At 42.6% G+C, this 27,960-nt stretch overlaps 1 protein-coding gene across 1 annotated transcript in view; it reads left to right on the top strand.

Moving 5' to 3' along the window:
- Positions 1-27,960, top strand: part of LOC133353066 (adhesion G protein-coupled receptor B3-like) — a 176,243-nt gene that overhangs the window by 31,055 nt on the left and 117,228 nt on the right. Inside the window, 2 exon segments of the mRNA XM_061569166.1 lie at positions 8,676-8,783; positions 22,548-22,721. Coding sequence (XP_061425150.1) covers positions 8,676-8,783; positions 22,548-22,721 — 282 coding nt within the window.

Raw genomic sequence — 27,960 nt, 5'->3', positions numbered from 1 at the left:
CTCGAGTGCGTATAGCATCACTGAAGGGGTTCTTTCGATTTAAAGCTTTCGTGACTGCAGGGATTCATCTTCTTGGTTATTTCGGTAAAGTCACGTAGAAGGGAAATAATAAAATAATAAAAATAAAACATAATAAAATAATTCTCACGACGTTTCGGCCACAACGCAAGCAGCCGTCCTCAGGTGAAGAATGAAACACCACCAAGCTTGGAGCGTATATTTAAGCTGGGTTGGGGGGGGAGGTGGGAAGAAGAGCGCCTAGACAAAATAATTTGCATATCAAGAGGAATTTAGCATTTTCCATATGCTAAATTCCTCTTAGCATTTTCCATATGCTAAATTCCTCTTGATATGCAAATTATTTTGTCTAGGCGCTCTTCTTCCCACCTCCCCCCCTCCAACCCAGCTTAAATATACGCTCCAAGCTTGGTGGTGTTTCATTCTTCACCTGAGGACGGCTGCTTGCGTTGTGGCCGAAACGTCGTGAGAATTATTTTATTATGTTTTATTTTTATTATTTTATTACTTCCCTTCTACGTGACTTTACCGAAAGAACCAAGAAGATGAAGGGGTTCTCCAAAATAGTTCTGTTAAGTCCCCTTCAGTGGGCCATTTTCTTGCAAGGGGTGATGCATTTGCTCTGCGAATGTTCCGAACGGGATCGTCATCTCATGGAGTGACGTCGAAGGCACAGATTTGGGGGGGGGGATAAGGAAAGTCAACCACTGATACCAGTAACAGATGAGTTAACGTTATTGCATTGGCAACAACAGTTCATGTGTTTGTTGTTGGCAAGATTTGATCAGCTTTGAGTTTGTCTTACAATTGCGAAAAAAATACATCTCTGCTTGTTTCAGTGACAAGTTTTCTTTTAATAATGACGATGAAAATTATGCTAAGATGATTATTGGCAACGTGGACAGGTGAAGTGCATCATTCTGTACTTCCCCGGTCACACGGAGCACACTCTGCGAAGTTATGAGCACTTGTACCAAACGTAAGTACGCGACCATAGCGACATATAACAAATACGAAGCAGACACGTGTCTCTTGCACCACAAGCGATACAATAACATTACATTTTAATTGGTCAGCATATTGGGCCCTCTGGACCAGTGCTTTTTGCAGTGGCATTTTTCTTTTTGTTAAAGCAGGGAGCCCTCTCACTAGTTCCCACCTTTTGAATCCCAACAGCGGAGTGGCCTGGTGTTCAGCACGGGACAGAGACGTAGCAGCTTGTGGGCAGTGTTCCCACTCAAGGGTTCATCTTGTTTTTTCAAGAGGGCGAAAATGCAGCAATAGATTGCTTGCAACACATCGTAGGCTAGCTTCTTCGGTGATGTTGCTTGTTTGGTTGCATGTGTATGCATCGACAACTAAGGGAAACTCTACAGCGATGCTGCAACATTTTTCTTATGAATGCGGCCATTTTCAGTCACAGCTATTTTCACATGTAATGAGGCCACTTGGCTCAAGATTTCATTGCAATTCCGATCGCTGTCCAAGCATGTGTCTCAGCAACCACATTACTGGCTCGTTGACATGATTGTGTGTGTGTTTTTTTTCTCTCCCACAAAGGTGAGATTGCTCATTTTGCTGTATTTGAACTTGAAAGGCATCGCCGTGTTTGCACCAATTGCTACCCAAGGGTTCGTGAGCCATTTGCAGAGTGCAGTGCGCATCGATGCAGCAAGGGGTTGCACTCCAGTGTGGCTCGTGCACCTACCCAAGTTCAAAGTTCATTGGGTCTCGCACAAATCCAATCCGTGGTGGGTGCTGTGCTGTGCGCCCGTGTGTTTCTTTTAGCAGCCAATGGACCGAGCCAGATTGCATAAATTAAATATCCCACTGTGCTACTTTAGAGGGTTCCATTTTGTGCTTGGTTTATTTGCCAAATGAAGTACACCGCCGAAAGACATGATACACTTTATTTATTCATTCATTGATTTGTTCGTTCGTTCGTTCGTCCTTGCGGAGACTCCCGACGCGGAGAAGCAGCGGCGGCAGAGATGGTTCGCTCGCTCGTCTCCCATTGTATCGGCCACTGAGATTGACAAGGATCCCTACACAGTGGAAACCTGGGTTGGTGGGTGGGGGATGGAGCTAGGTGCATGGAGGATGAAATCACAGTGCAACAAACGCAATTATTTTCGTGGAAGTCCGAGTCGCGTGCGAATATAGAATTGATTCTTTGGTTCTAGATTTGAAGCTTTCGTGACTGCAAGGATTCATATTCTTAGGTTTTTTCGGTAAAGTCACATAGGTAAAACATTAAAATTAATAAAAGTTAAATAAAATAAAAATCTACGACGTTTCGGAGGCAACACAAGTTTCCGTCATCAGGTGGGACCGTCACAGCCAGATTTGCTGTGACGGTCTTAACGTCGTGGTGAATGTGGCCGCCTCTCGGGGCAGCAGGAATCGTGTACACCCATTGCGTAGAACGTTACTCAAATTTAAACACGTGGGCATTTAAGAGTTTAATAATCGATGATAAATAACGAGTCTCGAGAATCTTTTCACCAGGGTCCTCCAGAACGATGTTTGGCCGATTCTTTATTGAGCATTTTTTTTCTAATGTGCAGCATACAATCTTTGACACCCACGGTTGAGCCGTGATAATGCACGGACGATGGGCCACCGTGTATGCCAGGTTGTCAAGGGCACCTTTTGAGGTGGGGGCAGGGGGGCTGTGCTACGCTGTGAGCAGCAAAAAGCAATGCAGGAAAGACGTTGTTGTTGTTGTTGTGCGGTGCTTCATTGCTCACACGTCTGTGCTCACCCCGCCGTCGCCGCTTTGCAATGGCCGGCATGGTGAAGTATGGTTGAAAAACACCCTCGACCCGCACGGCAAAGAGAGGCCTTCATCCAGCAAAAGAATCAGATCGTTTATTTAGACTGGAGGAATCCGATGAGCTACAGAGCTCTTCTTCTTGGTTCTTTCGGTAAAGTCACGTAGAAGGGAAATAATAAAATAATACAAATAAAACATAATAAAAAAATTCTCACGACGTTTCGGCCACAACGCAAGCAGCCGTCCTCATTCAGACGCTGTCTTTCTGACAAACATGTTCTTCACCTGAGGACGGCTGCTTGCGTTGTGGCCGAAACGTCGTGAGAATTGTATTTTATTATGTTTTATTTTTATTATTTTATTATTTCCCTTCTACGTGACTTTACCGAAAGAACCAAGAAGATGAATCCCTGCAGTCACGAAAGCTTTAAATCGAAATCTACAGAGCTCTTGTTCACAGAAGTCCAGTAGGTTTCACATATGAGCAAATTCATATTCTTAGGTTTTTTCGGTAAAGTCACGTAGGTAAAACATCAAAATTAATAAAAATAAAATAAAATAAAGATCACGACGTTTCGGAGGCAACGTCGTGATCTTTATTTTATTTTATTTTTATTAATTTTGATGTTTTACCTACGTGACTTTACCGAAAAAATCTAAGAATATGAATCCTTGCAGTCACGAAAGCTTCAAATCTAGAATGTGAGCAAATGGTGCACATGCGGATAGAAAGTGACGATTCTTAAACTTTGTAGAGATGATCCGGCAACCTGCTTGCTGTGCCTTCTCCTGCAGGAATTACATCTCAGTTTGGTTACCTTATGAATGTGATTGGTCAGCTTTGATCCACCACCACTACCACCAGCTCCACATCACTGGAATATTATAGACCCTACACATATTTGTCAGCCCATACGGTTTACCCGTGTTCTTGGACACGGGTATTTTTAGTTTTCATGTCCATACGGCGTACAGCCGTTTGAATACGGGCAAAAAAAATTGTGTCTATTTGTTTGTGTTTCTCCTTTGTGATGAGAATTTGTAGGATGAACGTTGAGATTAATAAGGGGCACGGGGTGAAACAATAAGGTCTGAATTGGTCTGTAATAAGCTAGGCACTGGTAAGGGGTTGATAGATATGCGTACACCACATCCAGCCATTGCTTCGACAACTTAAGTAAACATTATGCAAATTACTTTAACACTACACTCGCGTAGGGTACTGTTTTCAGTTCAATTCATAATTTGTTTATTTAAAGGAACCATACGTAAGTATTTTTTATTATTATTACTCAAGTTTTCTCAATTTTATTAAGTCGAAGTCAAAATGTCTCCTCGTTTGAATGAGTGTTGGGGCAGTGACCACTTTCCCTGGTATCCCAGGAACCAGTTTTTTTTATTTTATTATATTTTATTTTTATTATTTTATTATTTCCCTTCTACGTGACTTTACCGAAAGAACCATGAAGATGAATCTCTGCAGTCACGAAAGCTTTAAATCGAAATTTAGGAACCAGTTTCTCATGAGAAAGACCGCCGTTGACTTCCCAGCAAGTGGTACTCGTGTTACCGATCACAGAGGGGATGATGGGCTGGGTTGACCATTGACCCGTGGATCCGAGCTCTCGAACCTTGGCACACTAGCACCAGCAGAATGCGGGCTTCGTCAACACAGTGAAGCACCGAGGGTGGATGTCTTCTTCATCGTTGTCCGTGCCCACCCGTTGACATGTTCATGACGAGTCCAAGCCTCGGATTGTGTGTGCTCGAGCAAAGCGTGAGCGATCTCATCTCTCCCAACTCGTCCGACTGATGTGAATGAATCGTCTAAAATGTAAATCCTCATCAAAAAGAGAAAGGCCCCTTTGCCCACCGTGACGTGGGCGCAATTTGCAGGGAGAGGCTTTCGCTTTAACTTTATACTCAGCCGATCCTCTAAGAATGCAGAGAGCAGCCTCCTCCGCGTAGACGCACGGCAGAGCCGGCGAGGGTGTGCGTGTCTCGGCCCACAAAATAATCGCACGCGTGAAAAATATTACCGTGACTCACGCGCACGGTAATCGCAGGCGGCGCCCTGATTTCAACAAAGGCGAATTGTGCCAGAATGCACGATAACATTATTTCGTTCGAAACTCTGCTGTCAATTGGCAAACAAAGCAATTTTTTTTTATTCAGCTTCATGGCCTTTATGAGCCACCGTGTGCGTTGTGCATTCTGCCACTTTATTAAATAAAATTACAAATATTTAAAGCAGTTGATGAACATCCTTACTTTTTTCTAACTGGATAGCTTCATGAAGTATTTGCTTTATGACTACGCCGTGTGCTGTTTTTTTATACGCTGTTCTTTTAATGAAACTCGTGCCAAGCTATTCTATAACAAATGGAATAATTAATGCTAATTCTCGAGAAAATTACACTCTAAAATGCAATTGGTTTTAAGACAGACTCTGCAATAGAACTACTCCATTCCATATATGATTACAACGCTGCAAGTACGACGTGGGTGCAATGATCTCGGGCAAACCTGCATTGGGTCAGACGGGTAGTGTTTAAATGGCTTTGTCTCCTATGACTGGAGTCTACCCAAAGGATCTGACACTGAGAACCAGGGATGTCCTGCAGAGACATCCCTGGGAACCAGAAATGTCGCAACCTTAGTTTGAAGTAGAGTTCTACATTTGGATGTTTGGCCAATACTGGGCGGTGGTGGCTTTGCACACGGCCTGTACCCCAGCACTGTGGAAGCAAGAGTTGATGGATCGCACAAATGTCGTGAAACGCCACAATCCATCCAGCTCCTTCACCTGAGATCATCCCATCGCTCCATCTCCATCGTGGTCACCTCTTGGGCAGATTACGTCTTTTGCCTGGTATTCCATCACCAGCCTTGACCATCAGCCATCATCATCATCCCTTCTTGCAATGTGTCCTGCCCAAACCCACTTTCCTTAAGTCAATATGACATCTCTGATTTGCATTTTCTCTCTGGTCCATGCTTTTCTCTTTCTGTCTCTCAGCGTAATCCCTGGTGCAACACCTCTTTATGCTTCTTTGCACAATATTCATTTGTATTCAGTGTTCTATACCGGTATCTATATAAATTATCCATGCACTCGACTGAAAAATTAGTTTTTTTACGCACATTGATATATTGCTTTTCACTTTTAAGTTAATTGTCTCAATTTTGACTCCGATCCATCTTCAATCATTGCTCATGGTATTTTCTTGTGATCGCAAACAATTGTCACACGCACGCGCGTGTAAAGTAAAGGTACCGCCCTACAACTGTTTGCTCACAACCCTGACTGGCGGTAGAACCTCTCTACAAGTTCTAGATTTGAAGCTTTCGTGACTGCAAGGATTCATATTCTTGGGTTTTTTCGGTAAAGTCACGTAGGTAGAAAATTTTAATTAAGTGCGAGTTCAAGAGCCCCTCCAAACGTATAGTTGACATCCTGTTCCATGCCCGGCCAATTTATTTGGGAAGAAAAATGTATTGCAATGCAATATCCATACTGCGTTTTCTTTTTTCAGCGTGACGTAGAAATGGAAAGCGTTTATATAGACAACCCGCTGCTTATTCCATCTCACCGACTGACATTTTTTTGTTAAACCGCTGCTGCATCAGATTCTGGTTCCAGGCGAGAAGGTAATTAAAGTCGCTCTTGATATCTACTACGATCTGTGCAACAAAGGGCAGCAGATAACTGACATGGATTGACGTTTGACGTCATCGCAGTATCCCTGTCCTGTGCACAACATTGTAGTCCGTCCAAAACCTCGCTAAATCCTTGCAGACTGAGTCTGTTCGGGAATTGTGCATTGCTGTATTGAAATGCTATTCACGTGGAGTTGGCATGACTCTGGTGCAATGTGGTATATCAGATATGAATGCAGGGAAACTGACACAAATTACTGTAGAAAGTTATTTTTCATCATCATATCATCAGAAATTGTCTATCCACTGCTGGATGAAGGCCTTTGCCAAGCCGTTTCCATCTCTCAAGGTCATGTGATGGGACGTCATGATCCCCCCCAAGCCGAGCCGATTCCATCGCTCAATTTCCGCAATGGACATCCTCTTGGGCGTGTTCCCTGATTGTGGATGCCGCTCCGTCATTAGTCTCGACTACCGTGTCATCATCATCATCATCCCTCGTTACACATGCGTGGCCTGGCCTGCCGAAGTCCACTCATGGTCCTTACTGTCCTTACCTCGTCTCCCCCACAATTCATCTTACTCCGGCACATGGACTGAACTTGGTATGGCAGTGGCATCGAGGAACATAGTTTTTATTCAGCCAAATGACAGCTGAGTTTTTATAATAGGACACTTGATGAAAAATGGCTGTACTGCAGAGCAAATAGCCCTTGGGTAGTCATGTGACATATATGTATGACTTGATTGGAAGTTTCCATCTCGGTTGCCTTCTAGAGGAACACCAATCAACTTTGTCCAGTTTTGGGCAACATATTTCTTACAATAGAAACTAATGCGGTAACTGTTGCCGATGTCGATGTCTGGCAATAATTGCCCTGAAATAGGCCCCGAGTGCATCATGCCTTTCACAGGCACTTAGTGGAGTGCAAAGGTGGTAGCGTCGGTTTTGCAGCGATGAGCATGTGCAGTGTTCTGTCGTGACTGACACGTTTATCCTTTAGTTACCCTCCAGCTGTATCATTTTAGGTGCCATGAATGACATCGAAGCCTAAGACTATGACTGGTAATCTGAACAATGCCCAGAGGGCACATCAATACGATAAGGTGTACTATCAGTGCAATCTCATTTGACAAACAAGATGGAGTCACTAGTGGAAAGCACAGTTAAGAAAACGTTACCACAACTATTCTTCCGTCCATGGCAGCTGTTATAATGACCGGCATAAACGTTTTAGCATTTGTACTTTTTTACATTTCTACGTGGAAATACATTGAGATGCTAATTACATTGCCCCATGGTTTGTGGAAACAGCGGTTGGTATTCCACCACTTCCCAAAAGCAAGCCCTTACAGCCTTCTCCGAATCAAGATGCGCATGTTTATCAGTATCCTTCATTCAGATGTCATCTAGATAGTGTTTATCGGACGCGTTTGTTAATTACCAAACAGGCAAAGCTGGCCAATGGGCTATGAGGAAAGAGGAACTCGCACTGCAGCTTAATTGTAACTAACCATCAAATTCCACAACAATGATCTTCTTGAGGTGAACTTCAAGATTTTGTTAAAAGCAAACTCGTGTCTCGGCCAATCGCAAGTTTTGCTTCAATCATCATCTTGCAACAGCCCTGAGTTTAAGTTTATTACTAGTGGGTGTGTGTTATCATCTGCCAAACCCAACGTAAAGTTTATTAAGTTATGCCTTTGGTGTATGCATTGTATTTGTTGACAAAAATAAGAGTAAGAGAGATATATATTCTTAAATACTACACAGAATGACACACCATTAACCGCATCGGCTTTAATGAAAATATTAAAACGCGATGATGCACAAAATTGCGAACGGTCATGAATAAAGCTGTAAATAGGTTAATGTCGTGGCCGCTTCTCGTAGATTATTTAGATAATTTGCCTGCTATAAATTTCAACATGTTGAGCCATTTCGTTGAGCTATCATTTGTGGCCAGGTCACTTCTGAAAAAGAAGCTAAGAGCTCAGTGGATTTTTACCTGGTAACATAAAAAATAGTTTCGTTTATTTGTGTTTTTTTTTGTGATTTTCTTACCTTTTCTATACTATGCATTCCTGTCGTGTTTTTGTGTTATTTGTTGTTGTAACATTCTAACCTGCCCCGAGTGTACATCTGTGAACAAGAGCTGCATCGCTCATCGGATTCCTTCAGTTAAATTAATATTCTTATTTTTGAAACAACTCTCCGCAGACTGGCTGCCTCTCCCTCTGACGGCCGCTCGGAGTCAAGGCCTTCGCTCGCTGGAGGTTCAAGGCAAGCGACTCCAAACCCGGAGGCCATTCTCCTCGCAGCAGTACGGTCAGTTCCCCCCCGGCTCCTCGCGAACAAATGCATCCAGGTCGGCTCCCATTCGCACCCACTCTGAATCAACAAAATGGCAGACACGCCAGGAACTTTGCCGTGTTTGGGGGTAGTGGGCCACGGGGATGTAATGACGCATTCATTCGTTCGTCCGTTCGTTTGTTCGTCGAACGACTCTTGATTGTGATGCTCACGGCACACGCGTCGAATCATGCGCGTAAGAATTGGCGCACATCAAGGCCTGACGTCAGCCGCGAGAGGCCACTACATTCACCCCAGTGTAAAAACGAGATAATTGTTGAAGTGAATTGGGAATTTTGAATCTGAATTGTGACATTTGCATCAAATGGCTGTGGTGGGCGGGGGGTTAATTATTTCACCACGAATGCACTAGTGTTTCGTTTGCTGACACACAGCATGGTGGAACCAGGGAGCGATGACTGGTGATGATGAATGCCTTTACCATTAAATTTTGAGGCCGGGTTTGGTAGATTGCGTTGGGTTTGTGAAACTTCCAAGCCTGCTGGGCTTGCGAGGTGGCCAGAAGAAGATAGGCCATAAAATGAGTTGATGGGCGTGTGTGTGGATCTGATCGTATTATCCCCTCATGAGTGTGGGCTTTCTCCAATCACTCTGATTTTCTCTGAAGTGAAAAAAAAACTGCCCATCCATCACAATGCAGGGCCTTCCTGAAAGAGAGTCTCAGTGAGTTGATGGTCTCAACCTGGTTACCAACGATTGTATTTTTTTTAAAACCTAACTTTTAAAAACCTAACTTTGGTTTCGATTTAAAGCTTTCGTGACTGCAGGGATTCATCTTCTTGGTTCTTTCGGTAAAGTCACGTAGAAGGGAAGTAATACAATAGTAAAAATAAAACATAATAAAATAATTATAATAACGTTTCGGCCACAACGCAAGCAGCCGTCCTCAGGTGAAGACCAGGTCTGTCGGGGAGACAGCATTTGAATGAAACAACACCACGCTTGGAGCATATATTTAAGCTGGTGTTTTACTTCATCACATTTCAGATTTCACAACTTAAAATGTCGGTTTAATTCCCATGTGGTAAACACTGTTAGTAGGACGTCTAATCGTGCAACCACGAGTTTGGTTAAGAGGCCATTCGAATAGAGTTCACAGGAAGTTGTGATATTATTTTCAAGTTGCCTTTCATGACATAATGACAGTTTCACTGCTGTGAGCGTTACAAACGGAAACGTCTTTGTTTCACGACAGCATGCTGACAGTGCCATTGAAAAACAATCGAGGCTCTGGTTAGCGAACTGCATGGTGAAACTGGCGAACCGTTTGCCTTTTGGCATTCTCTGGTTTGACACTTGAGAGACTAGGCCATAAAGAAGGCTGTCTCTGGTGTAGGCTAATCCTTTTAAAGACAATGCATCTATTATCAGAGCGTGTTTGTTTGCATGTTCACCACAAGTAGTTGATTCCTTGCAAATGTGGCGTTTGAACATCTTAACACCTATTCTTGGTTCTTTCGGTAAAGTCACGTAGAAGGGAAATAATAAAATAATACTAATATAAAACATTATTGTTATTATTAATATACAACAATATTGTTTTATATTTGTTCAGTTCATCAAAAATAAGAATAGGTTTTACCCTTTCTGGAAATAAAGGGCCCACCGTCTCATATCCACCACATGCATTGCGGCTCTTGAAATTCATGGGTTGTTTTTTATACCGAATTTCGAAAAAAATTGCTCTTCTTGTTGTTTTGGTTTCCGACCAAAATCAAACTCGGCTTGCCAGGGTCATGGCCCAGTGTGCTAACAACTGCGCCATCGCTCGCTCAGAGCACAAATATAAAGTGCAAATTGCAGGGCAGTCCAACATTCATCATTATCTACACATAGACGGCAGGACACGATGACAGACAGCTATAGGTAGCAGCAGATGCCACTAAACACCAACGCAAATGAACAGCCGCTAGAATCGCAACATTGTTAGAATTGTTTAGGTCATTAATGAAACGGTGAGATCACCGATTCCTCAAATTAAACGACAAAAGTAACCTGTCAAACCTTTTCTCTTTATTACAAACCTGCACTGCGCTTTAGACTATTTTCCAAATGCAGTGGCATAATAACTCGGCTCCAAAGTCAAAGGACTACTACTGGGCAAGTGCAGAGTTTGGTTGCTTTTGTCAGGTGTTGCTTTGAAGGTAATTGAACGCCGGCAATGTTCAAAGGCCTTTGGTTTGATTCATCTGGAAACACGCTCATTCCAAACGCGTCGTTTTGACAATCCCGCAAAGCACGCTGCGTTGCTTCGCGCTGCACCGTCCCTCTCCCGCGCGCTGCAACGTCGACCTAAGAGACCGGTCTAATAGAACGCATAAAATAAGGACTCAAACACAAAAAAAGGATCATCAAGGAGGCACGCAAACTCCACTGCTCTTTGCTTGTGGGCTGCAATACAACGGCGGTTTGGAGAATTCTGCTTGAGCGGGGTGGAGCAGAGGAATAGAAACAAGTAAACCCGTAAAAACAAAGTTTTTCACTATAAATCCTTTATATGCGTGGCGGCGAACTTAATATAAAGGATTTAAAAATATATTCGCCTGTGGAGGACGCGGGGATCGATCCCGCGACGTTTGGCATGGGAAGCGAGGGCGCTACCAACTGCGCTACTCCGCCACGGCCTGTGGAGGGGTTACGCTCTGGGCTCTTACACTCTGACGTTCAGCCAAAGCCATGAATGCGTTCTATTTGAATATATGTAAAATAAAAATGTTTTGCCATAAAGTGTAAAATTTTGGGAATTTTTTTTCACGAACAATAATTGTCTGGCACAACGAGTCTGTGTGGAAAATGTCAGCTCGATTGGATCACGGGAAGTGGGTTAAAAACGACCGAAAGATTTGCACGGTCCTAAGCAAGCAAGCAAGCACGCGAACTTAATATAAAGGATTTAAAAATGCGCCAGCCACAGAGCAGAGATGGCTGTAAGCTCCTACTGCTGATTCGCAGAGAAAAGCAGTTTTACTTTGACACGTTGACAGGTTTTCAAAATGACACGTGTTTCCCCCCCCCCCCTTCTTCCTCCTGCTTTCTTCTTGCATGAGAACTTGGAGGTCACAATGCGTTGCCGCAGAATGCATATTTAATACGCCTCTTATAATTGAAAGAAAAATGTTTCACGGCCCACCCAGGCACTCGCTATGCGCTCCGTCTCATCGATCCATCGCGGGGAGAGAGGAAGCAGATTTCATTCTGAACGTAGATGAGGAGGCCGCGCAGATGTGTATATTTTAGGCACGTACATCCTTAAATAAAGATGCATTGGTAATTAATCATTGCATAGCGCTGGTGTTAATTGGTTGTTAATTGTCAATATCCAAAACAATGGCCCATTACCCTTTTATCACCCAACCCCTCGTGTGCATTGCCCGCCTTCATAGGTGCTGGCCAACTGCACTTTCCCCAAAAGTGTCTTAAGGCTACACGGGGATCTTTGTCTTTTGCATTAGTAAATACAGTGGGTTACACGTACTGTGCAATTAAGTATACATTACAGCATATGCACAAACATGACACACCACGCTAAAATAAATGCATTGATTACATATAATTACACTATTAACTGAATCTCTGATGGAATACAGGATTGCATTTTATACATTTTTAATATTGCATAAGCAATTGATGACGTGCTGCGTTTTTTTATCCCATATTTAAAAATAATGATTGATCTTGTAATTTAGTTAAATATTAATTATTATTGATGTATTTTTCACGAATTACAGCCTTGCTTATGTTCAGTATAGCAGTAAAAAGTGAGTAGCATAATGCCATATTTGTAATTGTACTGTGCAGTATTTAAATAACTATCACACCGTTACCTTGATTTGAAATTCTAATACAAATTAAATTGCGTCCTTCAACGCAGTACCCCTTTGACGAACATGTATTTTAAAGTCGCCTCCATTTACATAACACTCGGACCAAGTCAACCAATGCATTTGCAATCAAATATTGATACGCGAATGATTATAATGATTATGGAGCATTCCTATTATTTTGTGTTCTACTCATGTTAATTTTGGACAAAGGTCATCATCTATTTTGGCTTGCGAGCCAGTAGTGAACTGTCCACATTTATATGGCAGGGGCCAAGTTCATCCATAGAACAACCAGTTGGACATCCCACCAGGGCTTGAACACGCAACCTTTCCATTGTGAGCAGAGTGCATCCCTTGCCTGTTCGGCCGAATGAAATCGTCACACTGAAATGCACGTCAACATTCATTACATTCCTCAGCTCAACTCTCTTTAAATTAACATCACAGGATTTCAAGGGGAATCTCCATGTAGTTGTCCAATGCACGTGTTCGCTTCTTACGTCAGCAAGCAGATTTTATTTAAACATTCAAGGTCCGACCTATAGAACATATTGCCCCACCTAAACAAGATTTAAGCTGCACCACCTCTACATCATAATAGGCTCAGTCAACCATTCTACACAACAAAGACTCATTTCCTGGCAGCGATTTCAGCCGCATCATCTCTACATAACAAAAAGGCTCAGTCCCTTTTACACGCACCTTTACATCATCCGCACCTAGTTTACACAACAAAGGCTCATTCCTAACAGCGTGCTTTCAGCCGCACCGAACCTCACAAAAACAATATTCAGGGCCTACCTTGGCTCCTCCCACCCTCAACCAGTATATATACAAATACTGTTTCTTGGAATTTCTCTCACTTGATACAGCTATCGTGCTGTGACGGTTCCACCTGAAGACGGAAGCTTGTGTTGCCTCCGAAACGTCGTGATTTTTTTATTTTTTATTTTATTTTTATTTTACTTTTATTACTTTTAATTTTTTACCTACGTGACTTTACCGAAAAAACCTAAGAATACCTAAACAAGTGTTCCACGCAGGACGTATCTTAAATAAAGTTAACTGATATTCGAATTTGTAGTCAGGAGTTGTCACGTGCTACCCTTCGTGTGATATATGTATTGCACAGTAAAAAAAAACTACCATACATTTATATAAAAAAAATTGACATATTATGGCACTTTCCACAAACTAGTGCTCATTGACCTCGTAGCTTTAAGAAAAACCCACAATGCAACTGTGATTGGTCAAACATCCCAATGTTTAAACATTGTTAAACCTCAGCTGGATCTTCCTGAAAAGAACAATATTGGGACTTGGGCTTTCCTGGGTAAACAAGCAGCATCATGGTGACAGTAATCGTGGTGGTGGGGTATGTTGGGTCTGGACTTGAGTGTTCAGTGCTTTGCTACAGAACACTCATCCGGATGCCATTGCAAAGAAGATGTTGTGCGTGTACGTTATTGGCGTATACTTGTGCACAACATGATTTTCCGGGTGAGGCATTGTGCCACGTGAATGCGTCGCGTGCGCAAGTCTTGCGCTGCTTCACGTCCGTGACACCATGACTTATGGGAGCATGTGGCCGTACATTGATCAATAAATGCCAACTCGCTGCATCGCTAAAGGACATGAGTCTTTGAATTAAAATGTGTGTGTGTGTTTTTTTATTCACAATTTTTTTTTTACTTTTCGATTTCATTCATCTTCATTTTTTTACTCCTCCCGGTTGGACTGCCGGATTCAGTTACAGATCAAAAACTCGATTCCATTATCGGAGCCCTCCCCGACTGACAGAATAACAACATCTGGGCAGGAAACATTTTTGAAAACAAGGCACCACAGGACTCTTGCCTGCGACCAATACAATCAATTTCTCTTACCAGCCTCGCAAAAGGCCCTGTTTTAAACTGTACGGTCGAGCAAAGTGCATGTCCTTCACTGTCACAAGTGCTGGCTTGGCATAATTTAGTGCAAATACCATTTTAATCACTGGTGATTTGGGTTGGGACTATCACATTCAGTGCACATGGAAACATTGCTCATGGCGTGAGTATACAGAATGTCTTATCCTAGGTGCCAGAAGGTGACTTTCGCTGCAATCCATCTCATATTTCGCATCACTCAAGGTTGTATAAGTAATGCAATGTAATACTGTATTGGATATTTTAACGGTAATCCAATATGATTGCCCGATTGATGCTGTGAATCCTCTCTCCAAAACAATGGGCAGTATATGTATGGTGTAGGTTTAACCTAGGATGTACCAACACTATACTATGATTGTTACAAGAGCGATGTGCATTGGTTTTTTGCTGTTCTTGCATTGACCCACGCTAGTGCAGCGACGATCATTCTTCCATTTTAACTGTTTCAAGATAAGTTTATAAAGAAAGCAATCATAATAAGCCAATCAACCATTACAAGGAAAATAAGGATATAATAATGAGCTCCTCTCACGATGCATTGAGATTCATTATTATAATTAAATTCATCAATAGGTTTTTTTTTTGTAACGCTTTCCAACAAAGATAATTCGCGTTAATGCGCTATCTCTGTCCATCCGTTACTCTGCATTAGGATGATCCAAAACGAACAGAGTAGCAGCGACGTTTTTGCTGCTACTCTGGACACACTCCAGAGAAAACCCGAGGCAAATCAGTCAAAGGGTTGCTCAACAAAAATTGGGCAACACAAAGACGGCGATGATGAAGAAACCTTTTTCGATCAAGGTGATGACATCGCGAGCCGTGAACACCTCTCAATCCGCCTTCCAATGGACGTCTTTGCGTGTGATGTCGATCTCCCAGTGTCGCACCTCATGCGCCGTGTGACGTAAACTCATCGTGCAGCTTGGAAGATGCAGGCCAATCAGTTTTAAAAGACGATGCATATGTTATCCGAGCATGTTTGTTTGCATGTTCACCACAAGTACGTGTGGTTAATGCAGACTTGATTCCTTGCAAAAGGTTTCTATTTGGTGTTTGAACATCTTAACACCTGTTTAATAGCCAGAAAGGGTAAAACCTATTCTTGTTTTTTTTAAAGCTTGAAAGGTATTGAACTATTGCCAATTTAATCATGTGTGCATGTTCACTATGCACGCTGCTAGGCTGGCTTAGAATGGGGATTATTGGCATGAGGAAATTAAACAACAGATTAGCACTGGATCCGCCTTTCCATCGTGGTCCTACATCGTTACACCTGAGACTAGCTTGTTTGCCCGTTATAGGACGGAAGCTGTAATATTTACGGGAAAATTGAGTATAATTGTATCTTGTGTAAATTTAATGGCAGTGAATCTTGCACTAAAGTATGTCATCAAACACTTCACTGCAGTTCACTGTAGCACTGTATTAATGGCAGTGAATCTTGCACAAGAGTATGTCATAAAACACTTCACTGCATTTCACTGTAGCACTGTATTCATGGCAGTGAATCTGGCACAAAAAGAAGCTATACAACGCTTCACTGCAGTTCACTGTAGCACTGTATATAACTGACCTTCAATTTGTTCAAATTCACTGCTCTGATACTTTATTCTCTTCTGCTTTTGGTCGCTGGGGTTGAAATAAATTTGAAATCGATACAATATCTGGAAAATCACCGAGAAATGTCTATTTTACCATAATGTAGAAGCATTAATTAGACTTACCTTTTGTCTCAAGTGCTGAAGAAATAAATAAAGACACCAAATCCATATTCTTGGTTCTTTCGGTAAACTCACGGAGAAGGTAAATAATAAAATAATGAAATACAACCATTTATTGTTTCCCTTCTACGTGACTTTACCGAAAGAACCAAGAATATGAATCCCTGCAGTCACAAAAGCTTTAAATCGACACCAAATCCACTTTGTTGCTGCGTAGAATTATTTAGTTGATTAATTTTCACTATGGGAACCTCATTTGCCAGTAAAAATATGATAATTGTTTTTTTACCCTTCTATTTGGCAACAAAACTGACACCTTTTTATAAGGAGTCATGTTTGCATAGACCGCAATACCTGCAGTCATAATACAAACAAAAGACATAACTCTGATAATGTGCACTGTCCTTGAAGGCTGTCTCGGGTGTGGACCAATCAACTTCAAGGACAGTGCACATTATCAGAGTTATGTCTTTTGTTTGTATTATGACTGCAGGTATTGCGGTCTATGCAAACATGACTCCTTGTAAAAAGGTGTCAGTTTTGTTGCCAAATAGAAGGGTAAAAAACCAATTATGATTAACTTTCAATAAAGAAACGTCAAACTTAAAGCGAATTTGCAAAAAAATATATATTGCCGCTCGACCTTCTGCGTGAGTGTAAAAATCCACCCGCTCATGAATATTAATGATGGGGGAGGGGGGGGGCGGCATGTGGAGTGACGTCACGTGCGTTACACACAAACAGGCATTCTTGGCTCATATTATACCTGATATTCCTCAAATTATACGAGCAGGTTTCCACCAAAAAAATCATGCTGACAACATATACGGCGAAATGGATGTGGCGTGCGAAAATAATTCCCCGGATAAAAAAGAAAAATAAGCGTTGCCCATTTCCCACGATCCTCCAACACAGCAGTGAGGTTTATTTCACTGCCCGTCACCTGTAATTCGTTATTCCTCAGCACTGCCAGTTTCTCTGAGGGCTTGCTGGCTTCGTTGGCTGACAAGTCGCCCAAGCCGGTCGGCTAACCTGCACACAAATTTTGTAATGACATCCCCCCTCCCCCCATTTTTTTTAACCTTGAACAGGTTTGAAGTTCAGCCATGCCTTCTGCATCCAAAGTCACGTGCGCTCTGTTTTTTTGATATGTTATGCATGCATTTACTTATTTTGAAAATGAATGATCATTCAGTTAATCAGGGGATTATTAATGCGCATTTGTTACGGTTTCTGTCAATAAGCGTGAGTTGGCTTTGGGCATCCAATATGCCACAGCGTTTCTCATGGCAAGGCTATCAGCCAAAGTTTAACTCGTACCTTTCATTTTTCTTACTCATGTCAGTTTAATCACTTAACTCTTTTTTTTCCTTTCCCCAGCATAACAAATTGCTGATGCCACCGAATTTCTTTCATCGAGTGTGACTTGAATAGCCTTAAAGTAAAGGCTGGTTATTAAAAATCCACGCTCAGCAAGTTAGCCGAGCTTCAGCCGTACTTTGAATTTAATTTAGAAATTTATTTTTAGTCTAAAACGTGGGTATGAAAATGCTAAGAGCAGGCAGCGTTTTATTATTATTATTTAATTAAATACAACTTGCACGAAATGTAATTTAACTTAAATCCTCATAATTAATTAAAGGGAGTTGACTGTCCATCATTCCACTGGGGTGTGTGAATTTAGTGCTACAGCGAGGGAAAAAAGTATTTGATCCCCTGCTGATTTTGTACGTTTGCCCACTGACAAAGAAATGATCAGTCTATAATTGTAATGGTAGGTTTATTTGAACAGTGAGAGACAGATTAACAACAACAAAATACAGAAAATCGGATGTCAAAAATGTTATAAATTGATTTGCATTTTTATGAGGGAAATGAGTATTTGACCCCTCTGCAAAACATGACTTTGTACCTGGTGGCAAAACCCTTGTTGGCAATCACAGAGGTCAGACGTTTCTTGTAGTTGGCCACCAGGTTTGCACACATCTCAGGAGGGATTTTGTCCCACTCCTCTTTGCAGATCTTCTCCAAGTCATTAAGGTTTCGAGGCTGACGTTTGGCAACTCGAGCCTTCAGCTCCCTCCACAGATTTTCCATGGGATTAAGGTCTGGAGACTGGCTAGGCCACTCCAGGACCTTAATGTGCTTTTTCTTGAGCCACTCCTTTGTTGCCTTGGCCGTGTGTTTTGGGTCATTGTCATGTTGGAATACCCATCCACGACCCATTTTCAATGCCCTGGCTGAGGGAAGGAGGTTGTCACCAAAGATTTGACGGTACATGGCCCTGTCCATCGTCCCTTTGATGCGGTGACGTTGCCCTGTCCCCTTGGCAGAAAAACACCCCCAAAGCATAATGTTTCTACCTCCATGTTTGACGGTGGGGATGGTGTTCTTGGGGTCATAGGCAGCATTCCTCCTCCTCCAAACACGGCGAGTTGAGTTGATGCCAAAGAGCTCCATTTTGGTCTCATCTGACCACAACACTTTCACCCAGTTGTCCTCTGAATCATTCAGATGTTCCATTGGCAAACTTCAGACGGGCATGTATATGTGCTTTCTTGAGCATGGGGACCTTGCGGGTGCTGCAGGATTTCAGTCCTTCACGGCGTAGTGTTACCAACTGTTTTCTTGGTGACTATGGTCCCAGCTGCCTTGAGATCATTGACAAGATCCTCCCGTGTTGTTCTGGGCTGATTCCTCACCGTTCTCATGATCATTGCAACTCCACGAGGTGAGATCTTGCATGGAGCCCCAGGCCAAGGGAGATTGACTGTTCTTTTGAGTTTCTTACATTTACGAATAATCGCAACACCTGTTGTCACCTTCTCACCAAGCTGCTTGGAGATGGTCTTGTAGCCCATTCCAGCCTTGTGCAGGTCTACAATCTTGTCCCCGACATCCTTGGAGAGCTCTTTGGTCTTGGCCATGGTGGAGAGTTTGGAATCTGATTGATTGAATGCTTCTGTGAACAGGTGTCTTTTATACAGGTAACAAGCTGAGATTAGGAGCACTCCCTTTAAGAGTGTGCTCTAATCTCAGCTCGTTACCTGTATAAAAGACACCTGGGAGCCAGACATCTTTCTGATTGAGAGGGGGTCAAATACTTATTTCCCTCATCAAAATGCAAATCAATTTAAACATTTTTGACATGCGTTTTTCTGGATTTTGTTGTTGTTATTCTGTCTCTCACTGTTCAAATAAACCTACCATTAAAATTATAGACTGATCATTTCTTTGTAAGTGGGCAAACGTACAAAATCAGCAGGGGATCAAATACTTTTTCCCTCACTGTATGTTCGTGTACCTTATCCATTATATCACACGCACAGTCTGTTTCACTTGACAGGAATCGCGCATGAAAGTAAGACCTCCAGATTTTTCTAACATGCGCTTAATGTCGCTTTTGGCAAAAATCATTAAAGATGTGTGGCAGTGTGGTTGAGCGCACTTGAGTCACAATCAGAAAGTTGCTAATTCAATCCCAGTTCTAAGCTCTATCAGCCAGGCCTCTGAGTCTTCTAGACTTTATTAATATTATACGATTATGTAAACACGCAGATATTATTGCACCACATGTGAGCACCTGTGCCATAATTGGAAACTTGAGAGCTCAAATCCCACTGGAGGTCGACACATCTAATCATTCATCCGTGGTCAATGAAGAAAGGCAGCAGTGGAGCCCTCATTACTCTGCTAGTGGCATTGTCTTTGTGCTGTTCGCCTTTTGGCGTCCTCTGGTATAACACCGTTTTGAGACTAAGCTCAAAAGAAAGCTGTCTCTGCTGTGGACCAATCAGTTTCAAAGACAATGCATATATTATCAGAGTACGTTTTTTTGTTTGCATTCTGACCACAAGTATTGCGGTTAATGCAGACATGATTCCTTGTAAAAGGTTTCAGTTTGGTGTTTTAACATCTTTACACCTGGTTTGTTGCCAGAAAAAAGGGGAAAACCTATTCTCTGTGGATATTATATACAGATATTGGTTCCAACCGTGGAAATGAGAAATTTTCACCACCCACTCAAGGCCGTGAATGAATATGCTTGCCATACCATTGCTCAGCTGCGCAGAGCAGTACTTTAACCTTGACTTTGACTTCACAAAGCCAATCAGAAGTGCTGTAAAAACTATAACCGGATATTGCATTTTATTGTTGCTTATGATTTTATCACAAAACTATACTTGTGTCGTGTGAATATATATATATTATGTGATCAGTCTACCTCTCATGCCATAGTTTATTTCAGAAGTAATACATTTATGCAGCAATCTTAATAGCAGTAATATTGATTATTTATTTTAAGTGAAATGCTGTCACGCTTGGGCACTTGTGTCTTTCCGACAGTTGACCAAGAGCAATACTGCAGAAGGCAACTAACATGTCATTCGTGTTTCATTAATTAAGATGAACTGAAAACACAGTACCGTGTTTTCATATGGTGCTTTTGTTCTGCGTACCTTTGGCCGCAAACGAAATAAAACTTTGCACGCTTGCACCTTTACCTATGATGGACTCGACTCGTAAGAGTGAGCATTAACAAATGTTCGGAGTGACTTGAAATGATACAGAATGAGTTGCATAACCAAATAGAGACTAACTTTTGCTACTTCAATTACATTCTTATTTCCATATATTATTTATAGAAAGTATCATTATTATATATTTGACAATATTGGCTCTTTTTTTTTAAAGCACATTTTTTGCAATTATAATTGATTTTATTGGTGTAATGGAGTAAATGCTTACCCCGAGCTCTCATACTCTTATGGTACATTGTCTTTGAGTTGTGCGCCTTTTGGCGTCATCTGGTCCAACACCATGTGAGACTAGGCTCTAAGAAAAGCTGTCTCGGGTGTAGACCAATCAATTTCAAGGACAGTGCATACATTATCAGAGTTGTGTTTTTAATGTTTGCATTCCGACCGCAGGTATTGTGGTCAATGCAAACATGACTCCTTGTAAAAAAAGGTATCAGTTTTGTTGCCAGATAAAAGGGTAATAAAACAATTATCATATTTTTTACTGCCAAATGAGGTTCCAATGGTGTAAATGCTTACCCCGAGCTCTCATACTCTGATGGTGCATTGTCTTTGAGTTGTGCGCCTTTTGGCGTCATCTGGTCCAACACCATGTGAGACTAGGCTCTAAGAAAAGCTGTCTCGGGTGTGGACCAATCAATTTCAAGGACAGTGCATACATTATCAGAGTTGTGTTTTTAATGTTTGCATTCCGACCGCAGGTATTGTGGTCAATGCAAACATGACTCCTTGTAAAAAAAGGTATCAGTTTTGTTGCCAGATAAAAGGTAAAAAAAAACAATTATCATAAGTTATTTTCCCGCGATTCGTAACCCCGGTCAGAAAATCTTGCGGGGTGCGTCAAAATCAGCTCTCGTGATGTCGACGCAGTCGGAAGACGAATGTTACAAGCAGCTGAACACGAAGCTTCACAGTCTGTTGCCGTGTAGCAGCACCGAGCCTGTTGACGATTGGCTACTCCGTGTTCCAAAGGCAGATTTGACTCCTCGTGCCCTAGACTTGTTAGGACGGTTCCTCGATTCATTTCCGAAATAGTTTATTGGCGGCCCGTGGCATCAAAAGACGATGACTCGTGCCATGCGTTCGAATGGGAAAGCAGCTGTTGAATTGAGGCGACTTCTGATGGAGAGTCTGCAACTCAGTCAAAGGGAACAGATACAGCGTCAGACTGTTCTGTGAGTACCGGTGTGTTATGTTGCATCAGTGTACGTCAATTTTTCCATACCTTCTAGTGTGTGTGTCGTCAGTCAGTCAACCTGTGGCACCTGGGTCTGCCCCGTGGCCTCCTGCCAGCGGGCGTTCGACACTTCACGTGGCTCTAAGGAAAGCTGTCTCGGGTGTGGACCAATTAACTTCAAGGACAGTGCATACATTATGAGAGTTATGTTTTTGTTTGCATTACGACTGCAGGTATTGTAGTCAATGCAAACATGACTCCTTGTAAAAAAAAGGTGTCAGTTTTGTTGCCAGATAAAAGGGTAAAAAAACAATTATCACTTCACGTGGCCTCAAGGTGCACATAGCCTGGCACAAGCGTCGTGGTGACGTCACCACCACTTAGTGGCGAATGGCTGTTGTTGTTGAATGACTGGTGAGAGCGTATCCCCTTTCCTGATTCATCTCAAACGGCAATATGGTCATCATGATGACGATGAGAGCGACGTTGATGATGACGACGACGACGATTTCTATCATCTAGGAGGAGAACAGGATCAGTCCCCGGGTGGGGGTGGCAAGGAGTGGTCCGAGTGGAGCCAGTGCTCAACCACGTGCGGCGAGGGATCGCAGGTGCGCACGTGGGCCTGCGTCCCCAACCTCTGCAATGGAACCCTGCGCGAGCAGCGCATCTGCAACAACTCAGCGGTGTGTCCAGGTGAGGCCCGAGATGATGAATGTGACGCGCCGTCATCTCGTCTCCGGCGAAACGGGCAGGTGGTGCGGCCGTGCCCAGACCAGTCGACTCCGCAGTTTAGCTCGCAGTCCCCGGGAGGCATCCGCAGAGGGTTTATCTTTCTCTCCCAGGATCCATTTACCTGCGACTGAGCGACTTGGATAAAAAACAATGTGCGTACGTTTTGGCTGTGGATCATCCGTGTGCGTGCAATTTAATTCAATGGACGATTTTAAAAAGCATCTGTCTCCTTTTCACACGATGCATTTCATTGTGGTACTTTATGGACGTTTAACGATTTGGTGTAAATTCATTAATTTGTTCATATTGAGTCTCACTCATGCGATGTAGGCATCGAACGGTATGTGTGAGAATCGATTTTTGTATTTTGTAGAAAATATGCTATTGAATTACATTTCATAGCATTCTGATATGTAAGTATGTTGAACACATTTCGCACCGTACGTAGCCATCCATGCTAATTGGAGGTGCAGGGGAAGGACCACAAACCGCACACGTAGATCAGTTGTCAAGAAATAAGTTTTCGATGGATATAAAAAAGTAAAACAAGCAATACAATCAACAACACAACACATGGAAAGCTAGTACAGCCAATAGAAAAGAAGCATGTTACTTGGCAGAGTGAACCCAAGCCTTGAGCCAATCACGTCTTGAGAGGTGTCACCGTATAAATCAGCTGAGCGATCCACAGGCGAAGGTCGATTCAGTGAGGGACAGTCCGGCGGAACGGAGGAACGTGCAGGCCCCTTCGGTGGATCCCACCACTTTGGCTGGGCCTCGCGCTTCCCTACAGCAGGCTGGGGTTGGTTTGTGAAGACACAGGCAGGCTGAGCAGTGGGGCACCCCCAAGATAAGATCCTCCAGTGGGGCGCCGTTTCTCAAGTTGAGCTTGAGCGACCCTCGGGTTGTGAAGGACGTCGTACACCGCGTGAACGCGTGCGGGCCATCTCATTGCGTCCACGGATAGGGGCATCCAAGTTGGACAATAGGTGTAAATAACGCTCTCAAAATTTCGAGCTGTCGTGAAGATGATGATGATGATGTTGATGTTACGGCAAAGTCGGATTGGTACTCGCCAGTCGCACTGCGGGTGCAGCAGTCTGCAGTCGGCGAGGCGAGGGCTTCTAAGATGCGAGACCGGGTCTTGTATGCCACGCGGCCCTGGGAAGTTGCAGCGGTTGATTACACTGGTCAACAAAAAAAAAATTCTGGCCTGGACTTTTGCAGCTGTTTTAGACTAATTTCACGGTGTCAACCACACTACCATTTTGTATGCCATGTTCATTAACACCACGTATCCCAGCATCCTAAATGTCCATACAGGGGACCTCTATGTCTGTGTTTAGGTGGGTGGAGTGGAAGGCACAAGGCATGGATGGCTCTGTGATACTGGTGACCTGGATTCAAGTTATATCTGAACATCTCCTGGGCCCTTCAAAAGTTACATCATCCCCAAATAATAATTATTACACTGGTCAACAAAAAAAACATTTTTTTCTGGCCTGGACTTTTGCAGCTGTTTTAGACTAATTCCAGGGTGCTGATTCCAAATCTGATCTCAGATTTGCTCCATCACATCTCATTTTTATGCTATCGGCATACCCCATTTTCATTGATTGTACCCGAAATTAACTCTGTCACTTATGATTGCAAGTTGTTGCGAGTCTAGTGACTGCTTTAGTGTTAAAATATGGTGCTGTATTTTTAGGATAGTGTGTTTATAATATAATTTTATGTAGATATCCACATTTATTTAATATTTTTCTTCTACAGTTTTTATTGAAAATTCAATATTTTATATCTCAAAAAACCTGATGTGATAGACAAAAACTGATGCCAGATTTGGAATCAGCACCCCAAAATTACATTAAAACCGTTGGAATACCATATGCCAGAAAAAGTGTGTTGACCAGTGTAATGCACGAAAAATGAGGATGTGAATAGAGAATATGAATACAGTGGTCTGAGAAAGGATAAAAATTAATTACGAATTGAAGCCAGGTAGCTTAAATCAGTCCTACGAAGTAAAACTGGCTGGAAATCAGAAGAGAGGGGGGAGCGTGAAGAGATGGGCCAATGCAGGCTGATGATGTCGCTGAAACTCCCCGTCTTGACAATGGTTTTAATCCTGCGGGAGACGGTGCGGTATACAGCAGCTTATTCCCGTTACACGTCTTAGATAGCTTCAGGGCAATAATTGTTCCATTATGGTAGTACGCAGGATTATGTAGCAAACAGCTGCCTTGCGATTTCTTCAGGGGTATCACAGCCCAAAGCATAAATGTGAAGATTAATGCGAACCGAATTGCATCAAATGTACTACATAATTGTAATGTACAGTAATTATCTCTTATGAATCAGATCATGCTTTAGCTATATATTGTAATATTATGGTCGCTAACAGTGGCCGCCTGTTCTACGAATAGAGAGGTGCCTGCCATGGAACTGGAGAATTTCCACAATTGGCTTGGGGCTATTGATGCAGACAGAACTGCTGGCCCGTGCATATTTTAAGATGGGAGTCTTTCGTTTTAATGTGTGATTCATCGTTTGGTAATTACGTTTTTAAGCGTTTTGATTTCATATATAATTTTAGCAGTAATGAAACTAGTCTGTTGGCTCGGTTCGCAATCGGTGGGGTTGCGAGTTGAAATTCTGGCTCGGTTCACTCGGTCCATCATCTCCTCCCCGGGACGATAAAACAGGTACCACTTGAGGAAAAGGCAACTGTGGTTGCCTTATTGGATAGACTTCATCGCGCCTTAGAAATGTGGATTCACCACCACTGGCTCGCTACCTCATTCCTTATTTGAGCAGCAAGAAATCACTGTTGACGTTTTTTTGTGTGGTAATCAGCTGAGGCACCACAATTTATTTCCTTGAGATTTGAGGTCAGTCCCTCCGTCTTTTTGCAAATCGTACATCCAGCCTCGCAGTGCCTCCCGCTGAAGGTTTTAAATATCCCTCTGGGTTCCAGACTTCTCCTTTAATGTCACCCAGCTATTTTATGAATGTGCACAAATAGCACTAGAGGGGAGGACAAAGCCTGCTAAAAATGAATTGCCTCAGGCTGTATAGTTGCAGAATGCCAGATAAGGGGCTCTCTAAGGTGGCATTAGTCATCAAACACAAAGGGAAACGAAAACAATTCAGGCCACGGGTATGGCTGAGGTCACGTGAACGTTTATTTGAAAGGAGGAAAAAAGTTGGATTTGTCTTTGAGTGACCTTGGCAGATAACCTTGGATAAGGATAAATGGTACAGTATACGTTCATTGTCATGCAGCACAAGTCATGCATGGTATATGAATGTGAATAAATAATGACGGTGATGATGTTATAAACAGTCCGCATGATACATTATCATATGCAATCATGTATAATCCTGTTTGTATGTGAGAGTTATTTATAGCTTTTTAAGGGGTCTTATTGATTATTGTGTTGGAGGTGAATGATGGGCCAGAAAACAAGTGCCTGTATAACAGCAATGCTATTTTAAAATTACAAATTCTCAGTACAATAGTGCTTAATGCCAAAAAAAGACAAAGATCCCCGTATAGCCTTAACATACTTTTGTGGAAAGTGCTGTTAGCGAGCACCTATGAAGGCAGGCACGGCACACGAGGGGGTGGGTGGCCAACACCACGCTCAGCCGCCTTTGTCTCCCCAGTGGCGATGTTTACACACCGCACCAGGTACTCATTTGAGGCTGAGTCGACCTAGGTGAAGGCCTAGGAGCGGTTCAGATAATGGGGTTATTTCCCAATAAAAAAAACGGACAACAAATACTGAAGAATGCGCAAAGAAGCATACAGAGGCGTATGCCTGGAATTACATCGAGATAGAAAGATAAAACATTGCATTTCAGAGTTTTATGCAGGCGAATTGCATCATTCGTTCAGGTCAGTAAGCGGGGCTTGGACTGGACACGTGGCTCGGAGGGAGGATGGCCGATGGACATTAAAATCAAAATGGAATGGCAGCCAAGGAATGGAACGCTTTTGTGAGGGACGGTCCACAAAGGAGGTGGAATGATGTAATGGGTTTGTGCAAAGGTACTCTGTCGAGTATTTCATCGCAGGGTAGTCAGAGTTGGTGGCGGCTTGGGGAAGCCTTCATCCAGCAATGGAGTAATCTTGGCTGATGATGTTGCTTTTACATAGGCCACACTTTAATTGGACGTACTAACTTGTTTCTGCCTTGACCTGGTCTGGTTATGCAGCTGTTTTGCAGTCACAGCAACAATGATTAATAATGATTGATAATTATTCATCATTGCTTCTGTGGAGGTCATCGGAGGTCATCATTATCGAACAAAGAAAAAATAATTGTCTTCTCTCATTCAAATTGTAATATTTTTAGGGGCGTAAAATTAACGTTCTTTGTTCCAAAATGTTTAAAATGATAATTATGATTGCAGCTGTGTGTATTAGCTCACTGTGGTGATGGTAGTCCGGCTACAGTGCCTCTTTTTCTACATTGAGCCACGTGATCCTTTTTCTATGCAGAAAACGTGTGACCCGGTCTCTGTGGCGATGTGCCATATGCATGGTGGCTTGTTTTGTGTGATTGATCAGTTCGTCAGCTCTTTGTGGACTTTACTGTTCGTTAATTATTCATGAGATGGCCGAAAATCCCATTGCAAGGACCTTCTGAAAAAAATATCTTGAGATTTGTTTTGATAAGTCACAATTTAAGTGGTGTTCTCAGCCAATCCTGTTGGATGTTATTGTCTCCTTGCTCCTGCCAAAATTCGCCAGTTCCTCCACCCTCTTGTGGGTGGTATCAGCCTTCATAGGTGCTCGCGAAGAGCACTTGCCCCAACAGTCGCTGAAAAATTGCATGGGGGATAATTGTCATCGTTTATTCATGCACTAAGACACAGCCAACGGTTTCACTCCTCATGTGGCTCAAATAATAAGGGTGCCATGACCTTTCATAAATTGTTTGCTACCAAACTCACATGAACTGTAATAGACCAGCCCTGCGATGGGTTAGGCATAGATGAAATATTCTTGCATTTGATTGCCAACAATATGTTCGTTTGCAATTGGTAACCACTGTAAGATTAACAACTGGTTTGCTTTTAACCCCAGCTTGAAATGTATTCCTGCAAGATAACGCGAAGAAAAGTAGTACATCAAATATAACATAGGATTACGGTTAATTGAGAGATTCATTATTAGTCTAATACACCCCAT

Source organism: Lethenteron reissneri, chromosome 42 (genome assembly GCF_015708825.2).
Source record: "Lethenteron reissneri isolate LAM-NWPU_2019-01 chromosome 42, ASM1570882v1, whole genome shotgun sequence".
NCBI lineage: Eukaryota > Metazoa > Chordata > Hyperoartia > Petromyzontiformes > Petromyzontidae > Lethenteron > Lethenteron reissneri.
The sequence above is the reverse complement of the archived record's forward strand: the minus strand, read 5'-3'. Positions and strand labels throughout refer to the sequence as shown.